Genomic DNA, 18,716 nt, shown 5'->3' on the forward strand with positions numbered 1-18,716 from the left:
GGGCTGGGGGAAGGGTGTTGAATACTGGAGCAGAGCCAGGTCAGGTGATCCTGAAATTGCTTCAAGTGGGAGGGGCTTTGTCTACTTCGTGACATTTCCAGTCTGCTGTTTGATTGGCTGCTGGATCCTTTGTGATGTCACTTGGAGACGGGATTACACCCATGGTTACGCCCCGGCAGTGGGAGGAGCTGGAGTTGGCAGCAGAGCTTGTGAGTGAGTGAGTTTAGTCCACTCAAGTGGGGGAAAGGAAATTTATTTTGTGCATGAGATGTGAGTGTCACTGATTTTATTGCTAATTGCTCTTGAGAAGGTGGTGATGAGTTGTCTTCTTGAGCTGCTGCAGTCCATGAGGTGATGTAGGTGCACCCACAATGCTGTCAAGGAAAGAATTCCAGGATCTTAACCCAGTGACAGGTAAGGAAGGGGGTGGGGGAAATCAATTGATGACCGGGGAATTTCTGGATCCTAACTCTCTGGGACAAAACTTTTCCAAACAGGAGTGACCCTTAGCCACACGCCTGCCTTCAGGCTGCTGTTTAAATCTGGAGGCCTCACCGTGTTACCTCCAACCACACCCCTACCCCCCCACTTCCCCAGCCTCCCACCCTTCCCACTCCCCCATGCTGCTCCACTCCCTCTTACTACTGGTTAGATACCAGTGCCAACCACAAGATGTTCTTACTTGGCCATTTAAGGGCCTCAAGTGGCACAAAGATGGGTGAGCAGCCAGACATCACCTCTACCATGAGTAGAAAAACTACTGGAATTGGGTAGTAAAGTGACACAACACACCCACCCTTCCACCCCCTTCATGGCACCCACAGCACCCCATCGCCAGACTGTCCCAGGGGCAGCAGCAAATTCCACCTTCTCTCTCAAACTACAACCATCTTCCTTCATGCTAAGTATGACATCAGCTAATGGAGAGATTTTGCCCTCATTCCCATTGACTCCAGTTTTGCCAGGGCTTCTTGATGCTACGATCAATCGAATGCTGCCTTGGGGGCAAAGACAGTCATTCTCAGCTCACCTCAGGAGTTCTGTGTTTACTACTGGATCAAGGCCGTAATGAGGTCAGGAACTGGGTGACCCTGGTGGAACCCAAACTGAATGTCTATGAGCAGGTTATTACTGAGCAGGCGCTTTAAGTGGTGATCGAGAGTATGCTGATGGGGCAGTTGGATTTGTTCTGTTTCTTGTGTACAGGATATACCTGAGCAATTTTTCACCCTGCAGGGTAGATGCCAGTTGTAGCTGAACTGGAACAGCTTAGCCAGGGGAGAGGCAAGTTCTAGAGTACAATTCTTCACTGAAATATTGTCAGGCCCTGTAGACTTTGCAGCATCCAGAGCCTTCAGCTGTTTCTTGACATCATGTGGAATGAGTCAAAGTGACTGAAGACTGATATCTGTGATACTGGGGACCTCACAGAGAGGCTGAGATGGATCATCCACTCAGCATTTCTCTGCAGACTTTTGCACGCATGTGCTGGGCTGAGCTCCTCTGTCTTTGAGGATGGGGATGTTCATGGAGCTTCGTCTCATTGTCTACATTCATTAAGGGCTGAGTGTGGTTGGACTCCAGAGCTTTGATCCAATTCTTTTGTTATGTGACCACCTCCTTCTATCTGGAGAATGCTGCTCCTGTTGTTCAGATACTAATAGTCCCATGCAGTGTCCACAGGTTGCCAACTCATTTCTAGGTTTGTTTGTAAATTGAGATGGCTGGTACTGTCTTTAACCACAGACAATATAAAACTCATGAGGCAGATACCTCTGTATCAAGACATAATATTTACCCAAAGCAAAATCACAATAAGCAGCCACTCGAAGATCACCAAAAGGGTCAAGTCGCTATGAGATAGAATGACAGATCTTCTGCGATGAATGTAACTTATGCAATGAAAAACAGATCAATTATCGATGATTCCCACCTCATGTTAATTTAAAATCAATTGTATTTCATAAACATACATCAAAATTAATTCTTGACATACATCTCAGCCAATTGCATTTTATCATCTAGCATAATGATGTCTCATTTGTCCATTTAATCCGGACACTGACTCCCATCATGGCTGAACTCACTTCCCTGTTGCTATGCAACTATAGACATTCATCATAGAGGTAAAAATGAACATTCCCACCAGCACATTGCCAAACTGGGTAGACATGTGATCCTGCGTCCACATACATATCTATTCTGTGTCTAAACAATGAATGTTCCTAGTCATAAAGTTGAAAAATGTGTTCCCTCGCCAGAAGCTTTTCTGATATGAATTTGCTAACTGCCGAGGTTCCGAGGTCCTTGGCCCTGAACTCTTTGCCTTTACCATCATACCTTGCAGTAACCTGAAATGGACAATTCACTTAAGACATAAAATATATTTAAAATATATAGCATAGATGTTTTAGAATCATAATTATTTAGTTCTCTTATTGCATCCACATAGATATAAACTATTTGTTTCATTAGCTTTGTTTCAAGAATCATTTGCTGATAGCATTGCCCGTGCCTTACTTATTCGGTCTAAAGCCTTATTAGTTAGTTAATAATTTCCCTCTTCAGTTCGTTTCTTTCTGCTCCTGGCTCATTCTCTGATACTTTATCCGACATTTTAGTGAACCAGGGCTGACCTCCCAGCTTGGTGATAATAGTAGAGTGAGCAATGTGCTGAACCATAGGATTACAGATTGCAGTGGAATAGTGAGTGCTTAGTGAGACAGGAGATCATTGGAGAAGTCTCTGAACTCAGGCGTGGAGGAGACAAGATGGGGGAGTTCCAAATGCCCGAGGAGTAATGTCATCGGCATCTGCTGATGGTGGAGAAAAAGGAGTGAATGAGGAGGAAACTGAGGGCCAGAGGAGTGAAGCAAGGAGAGGAGAAAGGAAGAGGAATAGGGGGAGGAGGAGAAAGAGGAGGAGAGGAGGGGAAGATGGAAGAGAGACGGGGGAGGAAGGATGAAAATGGGGAACAGAGCAGGTAAGAGGGAAATTGAAGGAAAGAGAGAAGAGGGTGAGAGAATCATAGAATCCCTACAGTGAAGAAATAGGCTATTTGGCCCCTTGAGCCTGCACTGACAACAGTCTCACCCAGGTCCTGTCCTTGTAACCCACATATTTACCCTGCTAATTTCTCCTGACACTAAGTGGCAATTTAGCATGGCCAATCCACCTAACCAGCACATCTTTTGAGTGTGGGAGGCAACTGGAGCACCCAAAGGAAACTGACGCAGGCGCAGAATGTGCGAAAACATGCAAACTCCACGCAGACAGCGACGCAAGGCCAGAATTGAGCCTGGGTCCCTGACGTTGCAAGGCAGCAGTGCCACTGCGCCGCCCCGGACAGAGAGGAAAGGGATTGTGGACAGTGATGAATTGATTTAGGAGGTTGTTGAGGTGGGAACGGATTCAGCCACAAAGGGACTGGAAGAAGAGGGCAAAATCCTTCAATCAATTCACTGCAACCCAGAGAGCCAGTGAAACTTGACAAGGTGGCAGAGGACAGAGGTTTGGGATATTGTCCAGTTGGAAACATTATGGATAAAAAGTGATTTTGGGAGGCTGTGTCCCCAACCTGAGGGTCAATAGACGGGAGCTGGGGTTGGAGATAGGGCAGTAACCTGCACTCATGTCCAATCAGTGCCTGACCATGTGACCCTTCAACATACAAAATGGGGGTGACTTTGGCTGCTTTATGATATCATTACAGGCAGCTGTTGTGATTGGCTCTTGGCTCCTTTGTGTTGTCGCTTGGAGACAGTTTTACATTCCTGACTACCCAGAAACGATGGACCCAAACAATACCAGGGCTGAAGTAGCAGTGGATATTGTGAGTTTAGTTTATATCGTATGACTTTCACTGTGATGATGAGTTGGGAAAGGTTAAACCTAGCACCTGCCCCTACACAGTGTGAGACATCATCACACAAGCACAGTGTACCAAACTGGCCACACACCCTGACCACGGCTGCTTCCATTTGTATAGTGCTCAGATGAAGGCACTTTCTACCTTTGATCTCTCCAATTCTCTCATTGCAGCCACTCTTTGAAGATCAGAACTGTCCATTTCTCATACATTTCCTGACAGCTCATTTCCAGAATCTCTTTCGACTGATAAGTACCATTGGATGATCTGAGGACGCCTTCATCACCACACGTGCACCGTCTCAGACAGGCTGTAACTGTGGAAATCTGAGGGCTCGCTCATTCTGACCAGCCTCATCTGTAGTGAAGTTGTTGTGAGTGGAAAATATGACATCTGCCACTTGGCAGATCCACGTATGCACATGTGAGATTATGCAAAGCTCATTATCAGTCTCCTGGCACAGTGGTTAGCATTGCTACCTCACAGCGCCAAGGATCTGGGTTCGATCCCCGGCTTGGGTCACTGTCTGTGTGGAGTCTGCACGTTCTCTCCGTGTTTGCATGGCTTTCCTCCGGGTTCCGGCTCCGGTTTCCTGCCACAATTCAAAGATGTGTGGGCTAGGTGGACTGGCCATGATAAATTGTCACTTGGTGTCTGGGGGACTAGTAGGGTAAATAAGTGGGCTTATGGGGATAGGACTTGGGTGGGATTGTGGTCAGCGCAGAATCGATGGGCCAAATGGCCTCCTTCTGCACTCTAGGGGTTCTTTGGTCAATGGCTTGGAAGGCAGCTCTTCCTACAGCTGTCTGATTATTGTGCTGCACTGCACTCCAATGTAATGTGATAGTGTATCACTGATTTTTATTGGGGCTTGAAAAATGTGAACAGGATTTTGCTGGAAGCAGGAAGTCATTGCAAAAGGTTGAATTTGACTACAATCTTCCTCTCTCTCTCTCTCTCTCTCTCTTCATCAACATCGTCCTTGTTTTGTCATCATTATAATCCCCAAGGAGAATGAAGCTCCTGTTCTCATCATTCTCATCATCTTCTCCTTCTTCCTAATCCTCAGTTCCCTCTTGCTGTGTTGGATCTATAGGAATGGAGAGTGGAAGATAGGATTAGTCAACATTAACCCTTTGAGAGTACAGTGGTGAAGAAGGGGTTTGGAAGTTTGTAGCTGTTTGGTACTTCACTGGATTCTACAGTAACTGTGTAATTATGAACCAAATTGGCACAGGCTCTAAGCCCATGACATCCCCATGTCCACAACAAGGAACATTCTTTTGCCGTCAGCTTCACTGTCTGCTCCTTGGAGGGAATCAGCTCCTTAGTGCTGGGGAGACCACCTCTGGATCTGCTGCCCTATCCCCATTTCCTCAGTCTGTGCTGGAACAAGACCGAATGAACGAGATGAAGAATGGAAAGTGAAGAGTGTGTGTCAGGGAGCGCGAGAGCAGCTGAATTCGGGGATGCAGTGAAATGTGGAAAGAGGGGGTTTTTGGATTGTGCAGACAGAGGGTGGAAAGACAGGGAGCCGTAGTTTAAGATGCAGAGTTACACCTCCCCCCGGCTTTAACCAGAGTGCATTGTGAAGGGGGATTTGTGTAGCTGCCAGGTGACAGCTGCACCATTACCCTGTTACCAAGAAGTAATTAAATTGGGATGAGGCTTGTGTAGAGTATAAATACCAGATGGGCCGAATGGCCTGTTTCTGTGCTGTAAATTTAGTGTCATTCTGAGTAGCTCAGACCCTTACATAGCTGGATATAAGAACGGGAGGATTTTGCTGAACACATCTGCAGGTTAATAAAAAAAAACTCCAGTCAAACGATCAAACTCTGAGAAGTTGGGAGTGAGACTCAGCTGTTTGCAGCCTGATATCGCACAGGCTTGATATTCTGGAACTTTCCATGTAATGGAGTCTTCACTAACCAATGATACATGGCGATGAATGGAATGATGAGATCAGCAGCAAACCTGTGGGACTCCTGGGACCTCATGGAGGAAACCAATCACCTCTGGACAACCACTGGAAACAGCTGTAATCACCCCCCACAGCTGGGACGGCAGGGTGGGGGTGGAGGGTGTGCTGACAGATCTCATAGACAGCAAAGTCAATCAGAAGAGACATGAAGCAGTGAAGATTTCAGTTAGTGTTTAGTGTGAATCATCCTGAATGTTGTCAGGATGTTAAGATGCTCATTCAGAACATCTGGAGTCATTAGCAGAAAGAATAATCCTCGGTTGGCCTCCCTTTCCCTTTCTTTATTTTTTCGATGAATGTTTTCATGTGTTGAATGTTGGCAGTGTGTTATGTTCAGAAGCTCACAAATACAGACATTCTAATTAATTCTTTAATTGCTACACTGCACTTGCCAATCACAACAGTTGCATCAGCACCACCAGTCTGCTGTGTTTGACTGTTTCAGGGAGCAGAGCATTTCCAACAGCAGCTGAGATCCCATGCAGGAACTTTGCAACATTGCCCTTTGACCCTCTCCTTCCTTCTCAGGGAATGGGGCAGTGAAAGGCTCTGGGTGATGGTGGGGTGGGGAAGGGTGGGGGACGGAATGTGTGTGAATATGGTGATGGTGAGGTGGAGGAGGGTCGGGGGGGGGCAGATGGCTCTGGGTGATGGTGGGGTGGGGGAGGGTGGGGATCAATTGTGGGTGTGTGGATATGGGATGACAGAGGGCAGAGGAATGATATATGCGATGCTAGAATTTCACAAAGGACATCTTCCCTGAAATACACCATGTGTTGTAGCTCAACTGTGAGAGCTACACTGCCAGGAGCTGCGAAGGTGATGATGGGGATTAACTTTGGATTTGATTAGTTATTGTCACCATGTGTTGGGATACAGTGAAAACTATTGTTTCTTGTGTGCTATACAGACAAAGCATACCATTCATAGAGAAGGAAAAGGAAGGGTGCAGAATATGATGCTGCAGTTACGGATAGGATGAAGAGAAAAATCAGCTTAATATAAGTTAGATCCATTCAAAAACCTGATGGCAGCAGGGATGAAGCTGTTCTTGAGTTGGTTGGTACATGACCTCAGACTTTTGTGTCTTTTTCCCGACGGAAAAAGTTGGAAGAAAGAACGTCCAGGGTGCGTGGGGTCCTTGATTACGCTGGCTGTTTTTCTGAGGCAATGGGAAGTGTAGACAGAGTCAATGGATAGGAGGTTGGTTTGCATGTTGGACAGGGCTACATTCACAACCCTTAATAGTACCCTGTGGTCTCCTCTTACCTCGTGACTAAAAATCAATTCAAAAGGACTGAATTTAATTTATTTATTTGATTCATTGGGTATATCCCTAATTGCAAAAAATACAGATGGAATTCCTTTTTCCCAGTCCTCTAGATAATTCTGACTATAAGCCCTCAACATGGTCTTAAAGTTTGATGCACCTTTCTAATACTCCCTGTGATTCAGGATGGTTCTTTCCTTCTACACTATCCATAACTTCCCTGAATACCTTCACCGTAAAATTGGATCCTTGATTTGGTTGGATTTCTGTGGGTAATCAGTATCTGGTAAAAAGTTTAACTCCTTTACAATCCTTTTGGCAATAATATTATGCAATGGAATGGCTTCTGGTAATCAAGTAGATACATTCATTATGGTCAAAAAATACTGATACCCACTTTTCATTTTAGGCAGGGGTCCCATGCAATAAGTAAGGACACTAATGAAATGTTCCTTAAATACCGGAATGGATGTGAAAGGTGCTGGCTTGATTAACACTTGAGGTTTTTCTATCACTGACATGTACAAAAAAATTCAACTACATCTTTTTTACTTGTGTTCTTTTTACTCCTAAATGAACTTCTACAGTAACACCTGATTTCTATAACCCACTGGCAATACAACTTGATGAACCTCTGCCCATTTTTCAACTTCCTGAATATGTAAAGGTCCCAACTCCTCTTTAAGGCACAATTTTTAATGTAATAACCCTTTGGTATACAGTCAGATTCTTTTTCTATGTATACTGTCTGATACAACTGCTTTATCTCTGCATCCTTCTGCTCTAATCCTGAACTAAAAATATCTGCTTCATCTTGCATCTGTTCTTGTTCTTTATTAATTATCTGGTCAAAGATTGTTTCTGATAAATGAACCTCAGCCTTCTTATCTTTACTCTTTTTGATTTCTGTTCCAACAGAATTACAACATGGTCAGGAACCTTCCCAGTAACACCTCAGTTGTTTCATTTTCCACTGGCTTTTCAACCACAATAGGTACCAGTTCTACCTGCGATCAGCAATATCGTTAACCAGGATAAATTGTATTCCTTTATCCTTAAAAATTTCTTTATCACTCCTACCATCACTTCATCACTTTTCACCGGACTTTCCAACCTTACCTTACAAAATGGTGCATTAATCTTTTTCCACCATAAGAGATTACTTTTTAGGATAAGATCAGCAACCATTTTATTTCAAATGTCCATGGACCAGATGTTAAGTGGTCTACAAGAGGCACAATGTCACTTTGATAACATACTGTCACTGATACCAATGAACAGGAACACTGATGTAACCTCGAAGCCGCACTGAAACAACTTCAGACGCATGGTCTCTGTGTCAGGAAAGATGAATGTGACTTCTTTCAAACAGCAATACAATATTTAGGTCATGTGGTCGATAGCAAAAGTTTACGTGAAGCACCTCAGAAGATGGAGGTTATTATGAGACTCAATGACCTACGAATGTAACACAGTTAAGATCAGTGCGAGGATTAATTAATTATTAGGGTAAATTTGTTTTAAATCTAGCAGCCCTACTGAAGACATTGCATAATTTGCTGTGTACAAGACAAGCATGGAAATGAACACTAGAGTGCAAAAAAGCACTTAAGTCAATTAAAGAGACCCTGATGAAGTCAACCCAAAGTTACCACTAAAACTTGATTGTTATGCCTTGCCATATGGCATTGGAGAGATGGTGTCACACTTATTACCACCAAGGAGAGAAGGATGAATAGCTTTCGCACCACACACCTTGACAAGTGCAGAATCAACTTATGCCCAATTGGAGAAAGAGGCACTGAGCATTATCTCTGCAGTGCAGAAATTTCCCCAATACCCCTATGGTCATCACTTCACATTGCTGAGGTACCACTGCCCCTTAATAATAATTTTTTTTGGGCCACATTCCATTATTCTCTGTAAGCAGACTACAATGACAGTCATTAATATTATCAGCACATTATTATGAAATCAAATACTGTCAGTCAGAGAGCCACACCAATGCTGGTGCATTGTCACAATTGCCTTGACTACTTGTCCATTACCACTTAGTGGTGACAATATTTTCTATTTTTTTTTTTGCAGACAAAACATGTTCCAGTGACTGCTGCTCAAAACGAACGACAGACCAGAAATTATTCTGTTTTGGGGAAGGTACTGAAAATAGTGTTAAAAGGGGGGGGGGGATAGTGGGAACACATCCCAAACTAAAACCAAATGTTTTGAAAAAGCTCCAGTTGACAGTACAGGCCAGATGTTTGTTGTAGGGGATAAGGGTAGTAATTCCTCCAAACTTGTGACAAAGAGCATTGAAATAATTACATGAAGGACATCGAGGTGTAGTTCAAATTGAAAGAACTTGTGAGGAGTTGCATCTGGTGGCCTAGACTAGATGCCAGGTCAAGGAATGAGCAGGACTGTGCCAATTATATGAACAGGTAAGGAATGCACCACCATTGTCCCCATTACATCTGTGGGAATAGCCTAAAATGCCATGGCAGCATCTACATATTGACTTTGTTGGTTCATACAAGGAACACATTTTCATGGTTGCCATTGGTGCACATTCCAAATGTTGAAAGTTGTGCGAATGAAGTTAACTGCTGAACAAGCTTTCGAAAAGCTCAATGGGATTGTTTCCAGATTTGGGAAAACAGAATAAATTGTGAAAGATAATGGACCACATTTCACAGCTCAAAAGAGTTTGAAGATTATCTGAAGATGAGTGGTGTCCAACACAAAAAGTCAACACTTTACCACCCATCAACAAATGGTTTAGCTGAAAGATTTATCCAGCCCTTGAACCATTCACTGAAAGCCTCTAAGGACCAAAGTTCACTGAATCACCATCTAAACAATTTCATGGCAACATATCACAACACCACACACACAGTCACTGAGTTCCCCAGCTTTGCTACTGCTGAAGATTGTAATAAATCCACGGAGGCAAAGGTTCCATCATCAAAATTTCCTTTATTTACAAGACAAACTACACAACAGAGTGCTTCCTGTGTGCGCCCTGCTTCAGCATTCAGAGAGACTGACATACCTGCTTTAAATAGGGAACATGAGGCTCCCTGATTGGACCATCAATTAGATTCAATCAGGGACATCATTTTGTCACTGGAAAAGGAGTAATGCTCTGTTGGGATTGGAACGCAGGATCACCTGTTTACCAAACAGGCACTTTAAGCAACTAAGCCACAGGGCCTGTAGAGGATTCAATCAGGGAGTTCATACTCTAGCAGCCCAACATCATTTGCCTGACGGAAGTCATCACGAAAGGAAGATGTGGACTACCTTTGATCTACTCTTACCACAGGAAGCATCCGAGACAATAGAAGACAATCAATAGTCTCAAATCTTAAGGAGATTACTTGTTTCAGCCAGGAGAACATATTGTGGTGCACACCCATACCATCAGCAAAAAGTAGGTTCCCACAGCTGTATTCACAGAAACGGGCTCAATCTCCTGCACAGTAAAAATATAACAGGTGCTATTGTGGGGGTGACATGAGGATCATTTGTTAGTTACAAGCATGTACCAGTACCATGTATGCCAGAACTACCATCTTCCATACTATCAGATGCAGTAACTGCAATTTCTGATCAATCAGCAGAAATCAAGATTGCCAAGAATCTCTTACTGCTACCAATCTTCCTTATGTAAAGACACTTATGCCTTCCAGGGCACGATGGCACAGTGGTTAGCACAGCTGCCTCACTGCGCGAGGGACCTGGGTTCAATTCCTGCCTTGGGTCACAGTCTGTATTTGTACATTCTCCCCATGTCTGGGTGTTCCGGTTTCTTCCCATACTCCAAAGATGTGGTGAGTTTAGTTTCCCAAGATGTGTAGGCTAGATGGATTAGCCATGTTAAATGGGTTACGGTGTAGAGCGGAGTGGTGGAGCTGAATAAGATACTCAGAGAGTCAGTGCGGTCTTGATGGGCCAAATGGCCTCCCTCTGCATACTGGGGATTCTAATGAGAGTAGAACCATTCTCTGAGGAACCAGAGGGTACCTCTCAAATCGAGAACAACCAAATCCGTGAAGTGTGCAGGAGCAGTGTGGTATTGATGCCCACCAGGTTGTCTTTCCTATTAGCAGTGTTATTACTGTGTAATGATTCACTGACTGCTGTTGTGTGTATGTCTTCATGACTCTGTGAAAATACGATGGTTACTTGTTATTATGGGAGCTTAGAAGTAAAGGGGAATGGATGTTACATATTTGGGGTTGTTATGCTGTTGCATGGTCACGTGTAGTTTGTGATGTCATTTGCTGTTTTGCGGGCTTTGTCTCAGTCTAGATCACACTTGAGTAGCGTTAATAGATTATCAGTAAACCTGCATTCTTGTCTGCATCAAACCCCACGTGCTATAACTCTGTTCTTTTGTCTTACAAGTAGAGTGCATAATAATTCAGGCTCAGAGTGTGGCTCACTTTCACATGTTAGAATCAACATATATTCACACCTAGAGCCCTTCCTTTGCCAACAGGGCCCCCAAATGGATGGAAAATTTCCCACGGCATTGATTCAAAGAACAACAGAAATATTCTCCCCAATGTTCCAATTCATATTTATTTCTCAATCAACACCACTGAAACAGATTATTGAGTCATCGTTACATCCATGTTTGTGGGACCTTGCTGTGCACAGATTAGCTGCCACATTTCCAATATTAAAACAATGGCGATATTGCAAAAGGATTTTGGGTGTGAAATGCTTTGGTGCATCCTAATGTGTAAGGTGCTATAATAATGCAGCTTCTTTCTCACTCCCAAAATCCATGGAATGTCCCAGAGGGTGATGATTGAGAAAAGGAACCCTGTCCTCCCAGCCAGCGTGAGCCTGGACAGAACAGGATGTTTAACCACAGGAACTCCTTCAATCCTTCTCCACGTTCAGCACACATTCACCATCACTGAAACGTGGGTCATCAGCAGAAATCCCGTCTGATTTTGAGAATGAAGCCACCAGTGCGGGAGTTTGATCAGCAGCTTCTGAACAGGCTGGGGATGGAAGGTGAGAATCCCCCGCTGTGTGTGAAAATCTCAGTGTCTCACTGGGCAGAGCACTTATTTGAATTGATATGGGAGAGCTGCAGCGTGCTGGGGTTTAACTAAGATTAGACACACACAGTAACCTTTCCTTTTTGATGCTCATTTATTAAACTGATAACGCAACAACATTACAATTTGATTACAGTCTCCTTCCAGGCAAATCACAAAGCGTGAGCATTACAAATCATCATGTAATATCAGCAATCAGAGAGAGAGAGAAAAACAGGAAGAGAAACTGAGGGGCGATTTTACCATTGCATTGTGTCCATTTTCAGGCGCAAAGTGCTGATAAACTGGAGCGTAAAGCGCTGAGCGCAATCGGCGCAGTTTTCACGAGCGCCGGATCTCTGGGTGGACTTGAAACTGGAATAAAAATGGTAAAATCACCCCCAGAGAGACAGAAACAGAGAGAGAGAGAAACAATAAGAAATCACAAATTAAATCAATCGTATTCCAGAACGGAATCAGCTTTGATTGAAGTGAATTTCTCACAATTAGTTACCGTAACCCACCAGCGCACTGATCTGATTTTAAAAGAAAATATTTCAACATAAGGCAATAATTTTTTCATGCAATTTGGTAGCAATTTCTGCCCTTCAGTCTGTTCCTTCCCATTCTTTAAACCACGGTCTCTGGATAGATATCTGACTTGTGCACTCATTATCATTTTTAATAGTCACCGCTCCTCTCAATTGGAACTTTATTGTTGTCCAGTCGATGATGTTCCCCCGAGCAGGGGAAATACCCTCACTTAAAGACTTTATCTGACAGGCAGATAAAACATGGTCCCACATATGAACATCTGTTATCTCTCCAACAAAACTCTGATGTCTATTAAATCCTCCCCCGACGCTGTCCTGCTCCTGACCCAGGATAAATGAACCTCCACCCCTCACAATTTTCGTCCCTTTATCAAATTTCTCTACAGATCGTTCCCCGTTCACCCAGAGTGTTACCAATCCCGTTTTAGATTTCCAGGTCACACAGATGTGTCTCAGCAGCGCATTCATTTTTGGGACGCAGAATCTAATTATCCTCTTGCTGAGGTACACAGAAATTCCTCCACTTTTGGTCCAAATCAACAGTTCGTTGTCACTATGTGGTGTTGCATAGGAGAACAAGCCATAACCGTGGGGCTTTTCAGAAGCAGCTCTCAGGCAGACAGTGAAGGCTGACAGAGAGGAGTGACTGCTCTGATACAGTCTGACATAGCTGTTGGCTGTTTTTCTTGAAAATATCAGCGACTTCCCTGCTAAACCTGTAAAATATTAAGAGTTTAGATTTTGTTAAGAGATGTTTGAAATGGTATTGGTCATGAGAAAGAGATAGAAAGGAGATTTATCATTGAAGGAAAGAAAGTCTTGTATTGCGGGAGTGCCCTTCATAACTTCAATAATTCACAGCCAGGAAAGTCTTTCTGAAGTCTTGACGTTGTGATTTGAGAAATGTGGGAGCCAATCAGTGAGCGCACATTGTGAAATAATGACCCCACCATCTGTTTCACTGATAGTTATGCCTAGGACTCTATCCTGGGGAACTCCTGCAGTGATTAACCTCCAACAACTACAACCACCTTCCTTTGTGCCAGGAATGACTCCAAACAGCAGAGAGATTTGCCCTGATTCCCATGCACTCCAGTTTTGCTAGGGTTCCTTGGTACATAGAATCACTACAGTGCAGATGAACACCATTCAGCCCATCAAATCTGCACCACCTCTCTGAGAGAGCACCTTATCCAGGTCCTACCTCTGTAACCCCAAGCATTTAACCATGGCCAATCCACCTAACTGGTACATCTTTGGACACTAAGGGACAATTTAGCATGGTCAGGCCACCTAACCTGTACATCTTTGGACAGTGGGAGGAAACAGGAGCACCCGGAGGAAACAGGAGCACCCAGAGGAAACCCACGCAGACATGGGGAGAATGTGCAAACTCCACACAGACAGTGACCAGAAGCTGGAATCAAACTTGGGTCCCTGACATCTCTGAGGCAGCAGTGCCAATGAGCGTGCCACTGTGCCATCACAGAAGCAGTACAATTCCTACCCTTCAAATGTTGAATATTTTCTCAGAAATCTGAAGTTGGCTGGGAGAATGGAGCTGACTGATTCCCATTCCTTAACCCGGATACTGAGGCTAATTTTGACCCCTCAATCTTATCGACATGTCATTCAATCTGGTCATTATCACGTTCCTCACCTCAGATACTGTGCTGAATCAGCACAGACCAGGACTGGAATGTGGGACCTTGCTGCCCTCTGTGGGGCTCAGTGCCACTGAGTACAATTCTGAATGCTGTTTATACTCTGTAACCTGTGTATTACAGTACTATTACAGACATACCGTAAGCTGCAGATACTGGCAGGCAAACGCACACCACAAGCGCAAAGAGAATAAAGATTTTCATCCTGTGTCCAAGCTGTAAAAAATGAACAAAGTAAATTCATTTCATTTGACACTATTACAGATCCATTGAAAATTACAACCAGTGCCCAGTTTGAGGTATCATCCCCACACACAAATAGCACCTCCCAATACGCACTGCAATTCCTCAGTAAGCCACTCTTGTCCTGAGCTGAATGCGATAACCTGTGTTCACAACCTGCTCCACTTTATACTCTGCTCAGCTCACTCAGCCTATTGGATTGAAGTATGCAAGGAGGCGGAGCAAACACTGCTGTCAATCCAAACATTATCTGTCATCACCACATTTTTACATAAATCACAAGATCATTAAGGTGAATGTGTCCATTTGGCCGCCTTAGTCCACCTGTCCAGAAAGATGATAAGATTCACTCTCCCCACCCGATTATTCCTGTAATGATTGGAGTTATTTCTCTACATCTTGAGCACAGGGCACAGCGGTTAGCACTGCTGCCTCACAGAGCCAGGGACCCGGGTTTGATTCCGGCCTCGAGTCACTGTCTGTGTCAAGTTTTCATGTTCTCCTTGTGTCTGTGTGCGTTTCCTCCAGGTGCTCCGTTTTTCTCCCACAAAGATGTGCAGGTTAGGTGGATTAGCTGTGGTAAATGTTCATTGTTATGGGGATAGGGCAGAGGGGGTAGGCCTGGCTAAGGTGCTCTTTTGGAGAGTTGGTGCAGACTCAATGGACCAAATGGCCTCTTTCCATATTGTTGGAATTCATTGCATTCTATGTAAATTGATGGTGGGATTGTCCAATCCTGACCTCCAAGACGGGTCAGAATTCCGGCTAGATATTGGTGTGAAGCAGATTTTCATCCCACTCCTGGGATGCAGATGAAAGCCCAACCGGAATCCCACAGTGATCTTCCACACTGTCAAAGCCAACTCCTGCCACTAGAGGACATGTCTGCACCAACGTGGCATGTAAACATTGGCACCTACCTGAAAGTGACGTGGGGTGGCTTGTGAACATGAGGAGAAGATAGTGACTGGTGGAAAATAATGGAAGCAATAAAGTGGTAACTGAACAGTCCTGTGGCTGGAGAAGGGGACAGTGATTAACTTTAATTGACTCAAGCAGTCAAAGTTGCAGAGAACAATCACAAGAGGTTGACCTTTGGCTTTACACTTTATTTTGTCTAATATTGTGTCAGAGACTTGTGTGGAGGGACTACAGCAGAGCCATCCATCAATTAGTTGTAGCTAAGTCAGCAGCAGTAGTGATGTCAGCAGTGTTAACCCAGGTCAGCTGTAGTAAACAATAGCGCAGTGTTAACCAGGTCTGCAGTGATAACTGGGTCAGCTGAATAATATCTTCAGGAAAACCTAGATTGACTGACAAGATCTACAGATCAATTGTATAAAGTTGTGTACTTGAAAATAACAGGCAGTGCAGTCCGGAAGTGAGTGACCTGGCCAGTCACCAATGTTAGGGACTAGACCAGAAACTCTACGGTATATTCTGAAGTTAGCCTAAACCTAACTTTTTATGATTTTGACTTTAAGGTGAGTGCAAGATAGTCCACTCCAAGTATGATTCAATTAACCCACTAGGAAGCTTTGATCAAAACAAACTTTATTTAAGAACACAGTTGGAATCTAGCAAAATGAATTAGCACAACTTTTACCAATTAAGATACTAAACATAACAAAATATAATTCTTAACAGCTAGCTATCTCTGTAGTTCTAATATAAGCAGCAGCCCATAGATATAAATCCCTTTCAAAGAACCAGTCAGCACCAAAAACATATATGTTCATGTGGATACAAGTGCGCAATGTCTACTACCTACAAGATACACTGCAGAAATTCACCAAAGACCCTTGGACAGCATCTTCCAAACTCACACCACTTCTATCTGGAAGGACAAGGGTAACAGATAGATGGGGTCACCACCACCTGCAAGTTCCCCTCCAAGCCTCTCACCAGCCTGATTTGGAAATACATCATCGTCCCTTCACAGTCGCTGGATCAAATTCCTGGAACTCCCTTCCTAATGACAGTGTGACTCAAGCCAATGTTTGTGAACTGCAGCATTTCAAGAAGGCAGCTCACTACCACCTTCTCAAAGACGACAAGGGATGGGCAATAAATTCTGGCCAGCCAGCGATGCCCATGTCCCATGAATGAATAAAAAAAAGATTAGTTTTTGAAGCAAGTGTGAACCCAGCGATTACAAATAACTAGATCAGAAATTAGTGATAACCAGGTTAGCGATTAGTAGTAAGCAGGTCAATGATTTACAATAACCAGGTCAGCGATTAGCGATAACCAGGTCAGAGATTAATGATAACCAGGTCAGCGATTAGTGATAACTAAGTGTCAGGCACTGAAATGCTAAGAAAGACAGAAAAGAAGACAGTTGATGTGAAACACATTGTGAGTCTGTGCGATCAAAAACAACATCCCCAGTCATTAAAGGACAAGGGGCCCTTATACAACATACAATGAAGCAACTCAAAAGGGGAGAGGACTGATGTAGATTGGATTGACTCAGGGAGTAACACCCTCTGTTGCTTGAATGAACAATCCAGAAAATTGTACCCGAGCCTGAGGTGTTTGTCAATTTCACCCGCAACTGTATCAGTTAAACAGAGGCACAGAAACCCCCTGAGGATCACCAGCTTCTGCCCCACCACAGTTGATGAATCAGTTCTCTTCCATGTTGAAACTGCAGGTGGCAAGAGCATCATGTTCCTCAACCAGCATACACGCAATGCTCATCAGCATGACTAATACAGTAGTACCACCACTGGCTTAATTGGAAGAGTAAGAAGTCTCACAACACCAGTCCAACAGGTTTATTTGGTAGCTTTCGGAGCACTGCCCCTTCATCAGGTGAGTGAAAGATTTGATTTACAAGCAAAGCGTAATAGACACAAACTCAATTACAAGATAATGGTTGGAAAGCGAGTCTTAACAGGTGATCAAGTCTTAAAGGTATAGACAATGAGAGTGGAGAGAGAGTTAAGCACAGGTTAAAGAGATGGGAGTTGTCTCAAGCCAAAGACAGTTAGTGAGATTTTGCAAGCCCAGGCAAGTTGTGGGGGTTACAGATAGTGTGACATGAACCCAAGATTCCGATTGAGGCCATTCTCATGTGTTGCCAATGTTGTCTACCTGATACGCTGCAGGAAAGGATGCCCTGAGGCATGGTACATTGGTAAGACCATGCAGGTGCTACGACTATAGATGAAAGGATACTGCTCGACAATCACCAGGCAGAAGTGTTCCCTTCCTGTTGGGGAACACTTCAGCAGTTAAGGGCATTCAGCCTCTGATCTTCAGGTGAGCGTTCTCCAAGGCAGCCTTCAAGACACACAACGCAGGATTACTGAGCAGAACCTGATAGCCAAGTTCTGCACATGTGAGGATGGCCTCAACCGGGATCTTGGATTCATGTCACACTATCTGTAACCCCCACAACTTGCAAAATCTCACTATCTGTACTGGCTTGAGACAACTAATGCCTCTTTAACCTGTACTTAACTGAAAGTTCATGCCACCAAATAAACCAACAGGTTTACTTAGACTCACAGTTGTGAGACTTCTTACTGTTCCTACCCCGTCCAACGCAGGCATCTCCACATCTTAACTGGGAGAGACCCGAGAGACATATCTGCCAGACTGCAACGGGTGGTGAGGAAACCAACAGGAGGGAAAAAACTTACCAGACCTTGTTCTCATCAATCTATCTAGTGTTGATGCATTTGTCCATGAGAGCATTGGTAGGAGTGGCCCCTCCACAGTCCTTATAAAGACAACATCACATCCATCATGCAAAATGGGACAGATTCAGGACAAAGATACCAACTCCAAACTGGGCATCTAAGATGTAGTATGGGATGTCAGCAGCAGAAGAACCGTGCTCAATGACATTCTGTAACCTCTTATGCAGACGTATCCCTTATGCCACCATTACCATCAAGGCTAGTTCAACAAGGAATGCAGGACAGCATGCCAAGAGCAGCACCAGTTATAACTAAAACTGGCATGGCAACCTGGTGAAGCTAGAACACACAATGACACGGTTGCCAAACAGTACATGCACCATGTGATAGACAGTCCTATGCGATCCCACATCCTTCAGTAAAAAA

The 18,716-nt window shown here is 44.1% G+C and overlaps 1 protein-coding gene across 3 annotated transcripts; it reads right to left on the reverse strand.

The window, feature by feature from the left end:
• Window positions 1-12,544: 12,544 nt before the first annotated feature.
• Window positions 12,545-18,314, reverse strand: LOC145357762 (C-reactive protein-like). 3 transcript variants are annotated; one of them, XM_080211230.1, is made up of 3 exons: window positions 18,296-18,314; window positions 14,538-14,613; window positions 12,545-13,449 (listed from the first exon to the last, which is right to left on the reverse strand). In XM_080211230.1, exons 2-3 carry the CDS (start codon window positions 14,599-14,601, stop codon window positions 12,788-12,790), a joined length of 726 nt encoding a protein of 241 aa, XP_080067356.1. In that variant the 5' UTR covers window positions 14,602-14,613; window positions 18,296-18,314; the 3' UTR covers window positions 12,545-12,787. The 3 variants fall into 3 exon arrangements, with proteins under 3 accessions (XP_080067356.1, XP_080067354.1, XP_080067353.1); XM_080211228.1 differs by lacking the exon at window positions 18,296-18,314 and adding an exon at window positions 14,737-14,794; XM_080211227.1 differs by lacking the exon at window positions 18,296-18,314 and adding an exon at window positions 14,727-14,788.
• Window positions 18,315-18,716: the final 402 nt, after the last annotated feature.

This window comes from Carcharhinus amblyrhynchos, chromosome 24 (genome assembly GCF_965287045.1).
Source record: "Carcharhinus amblyrhynchos chromosome 24, sCarAmb.v2.hapA, whole genome shotgun sequence".
Taxonomy (NCBI): domain Eukaryota; kingdom Metazoa; phylum Chordata; class Chondrichthyes; order Carcharhiniformes; family Carcharhinidae; genus Carcharhinus; species Carcharhinus amblyrhynchos.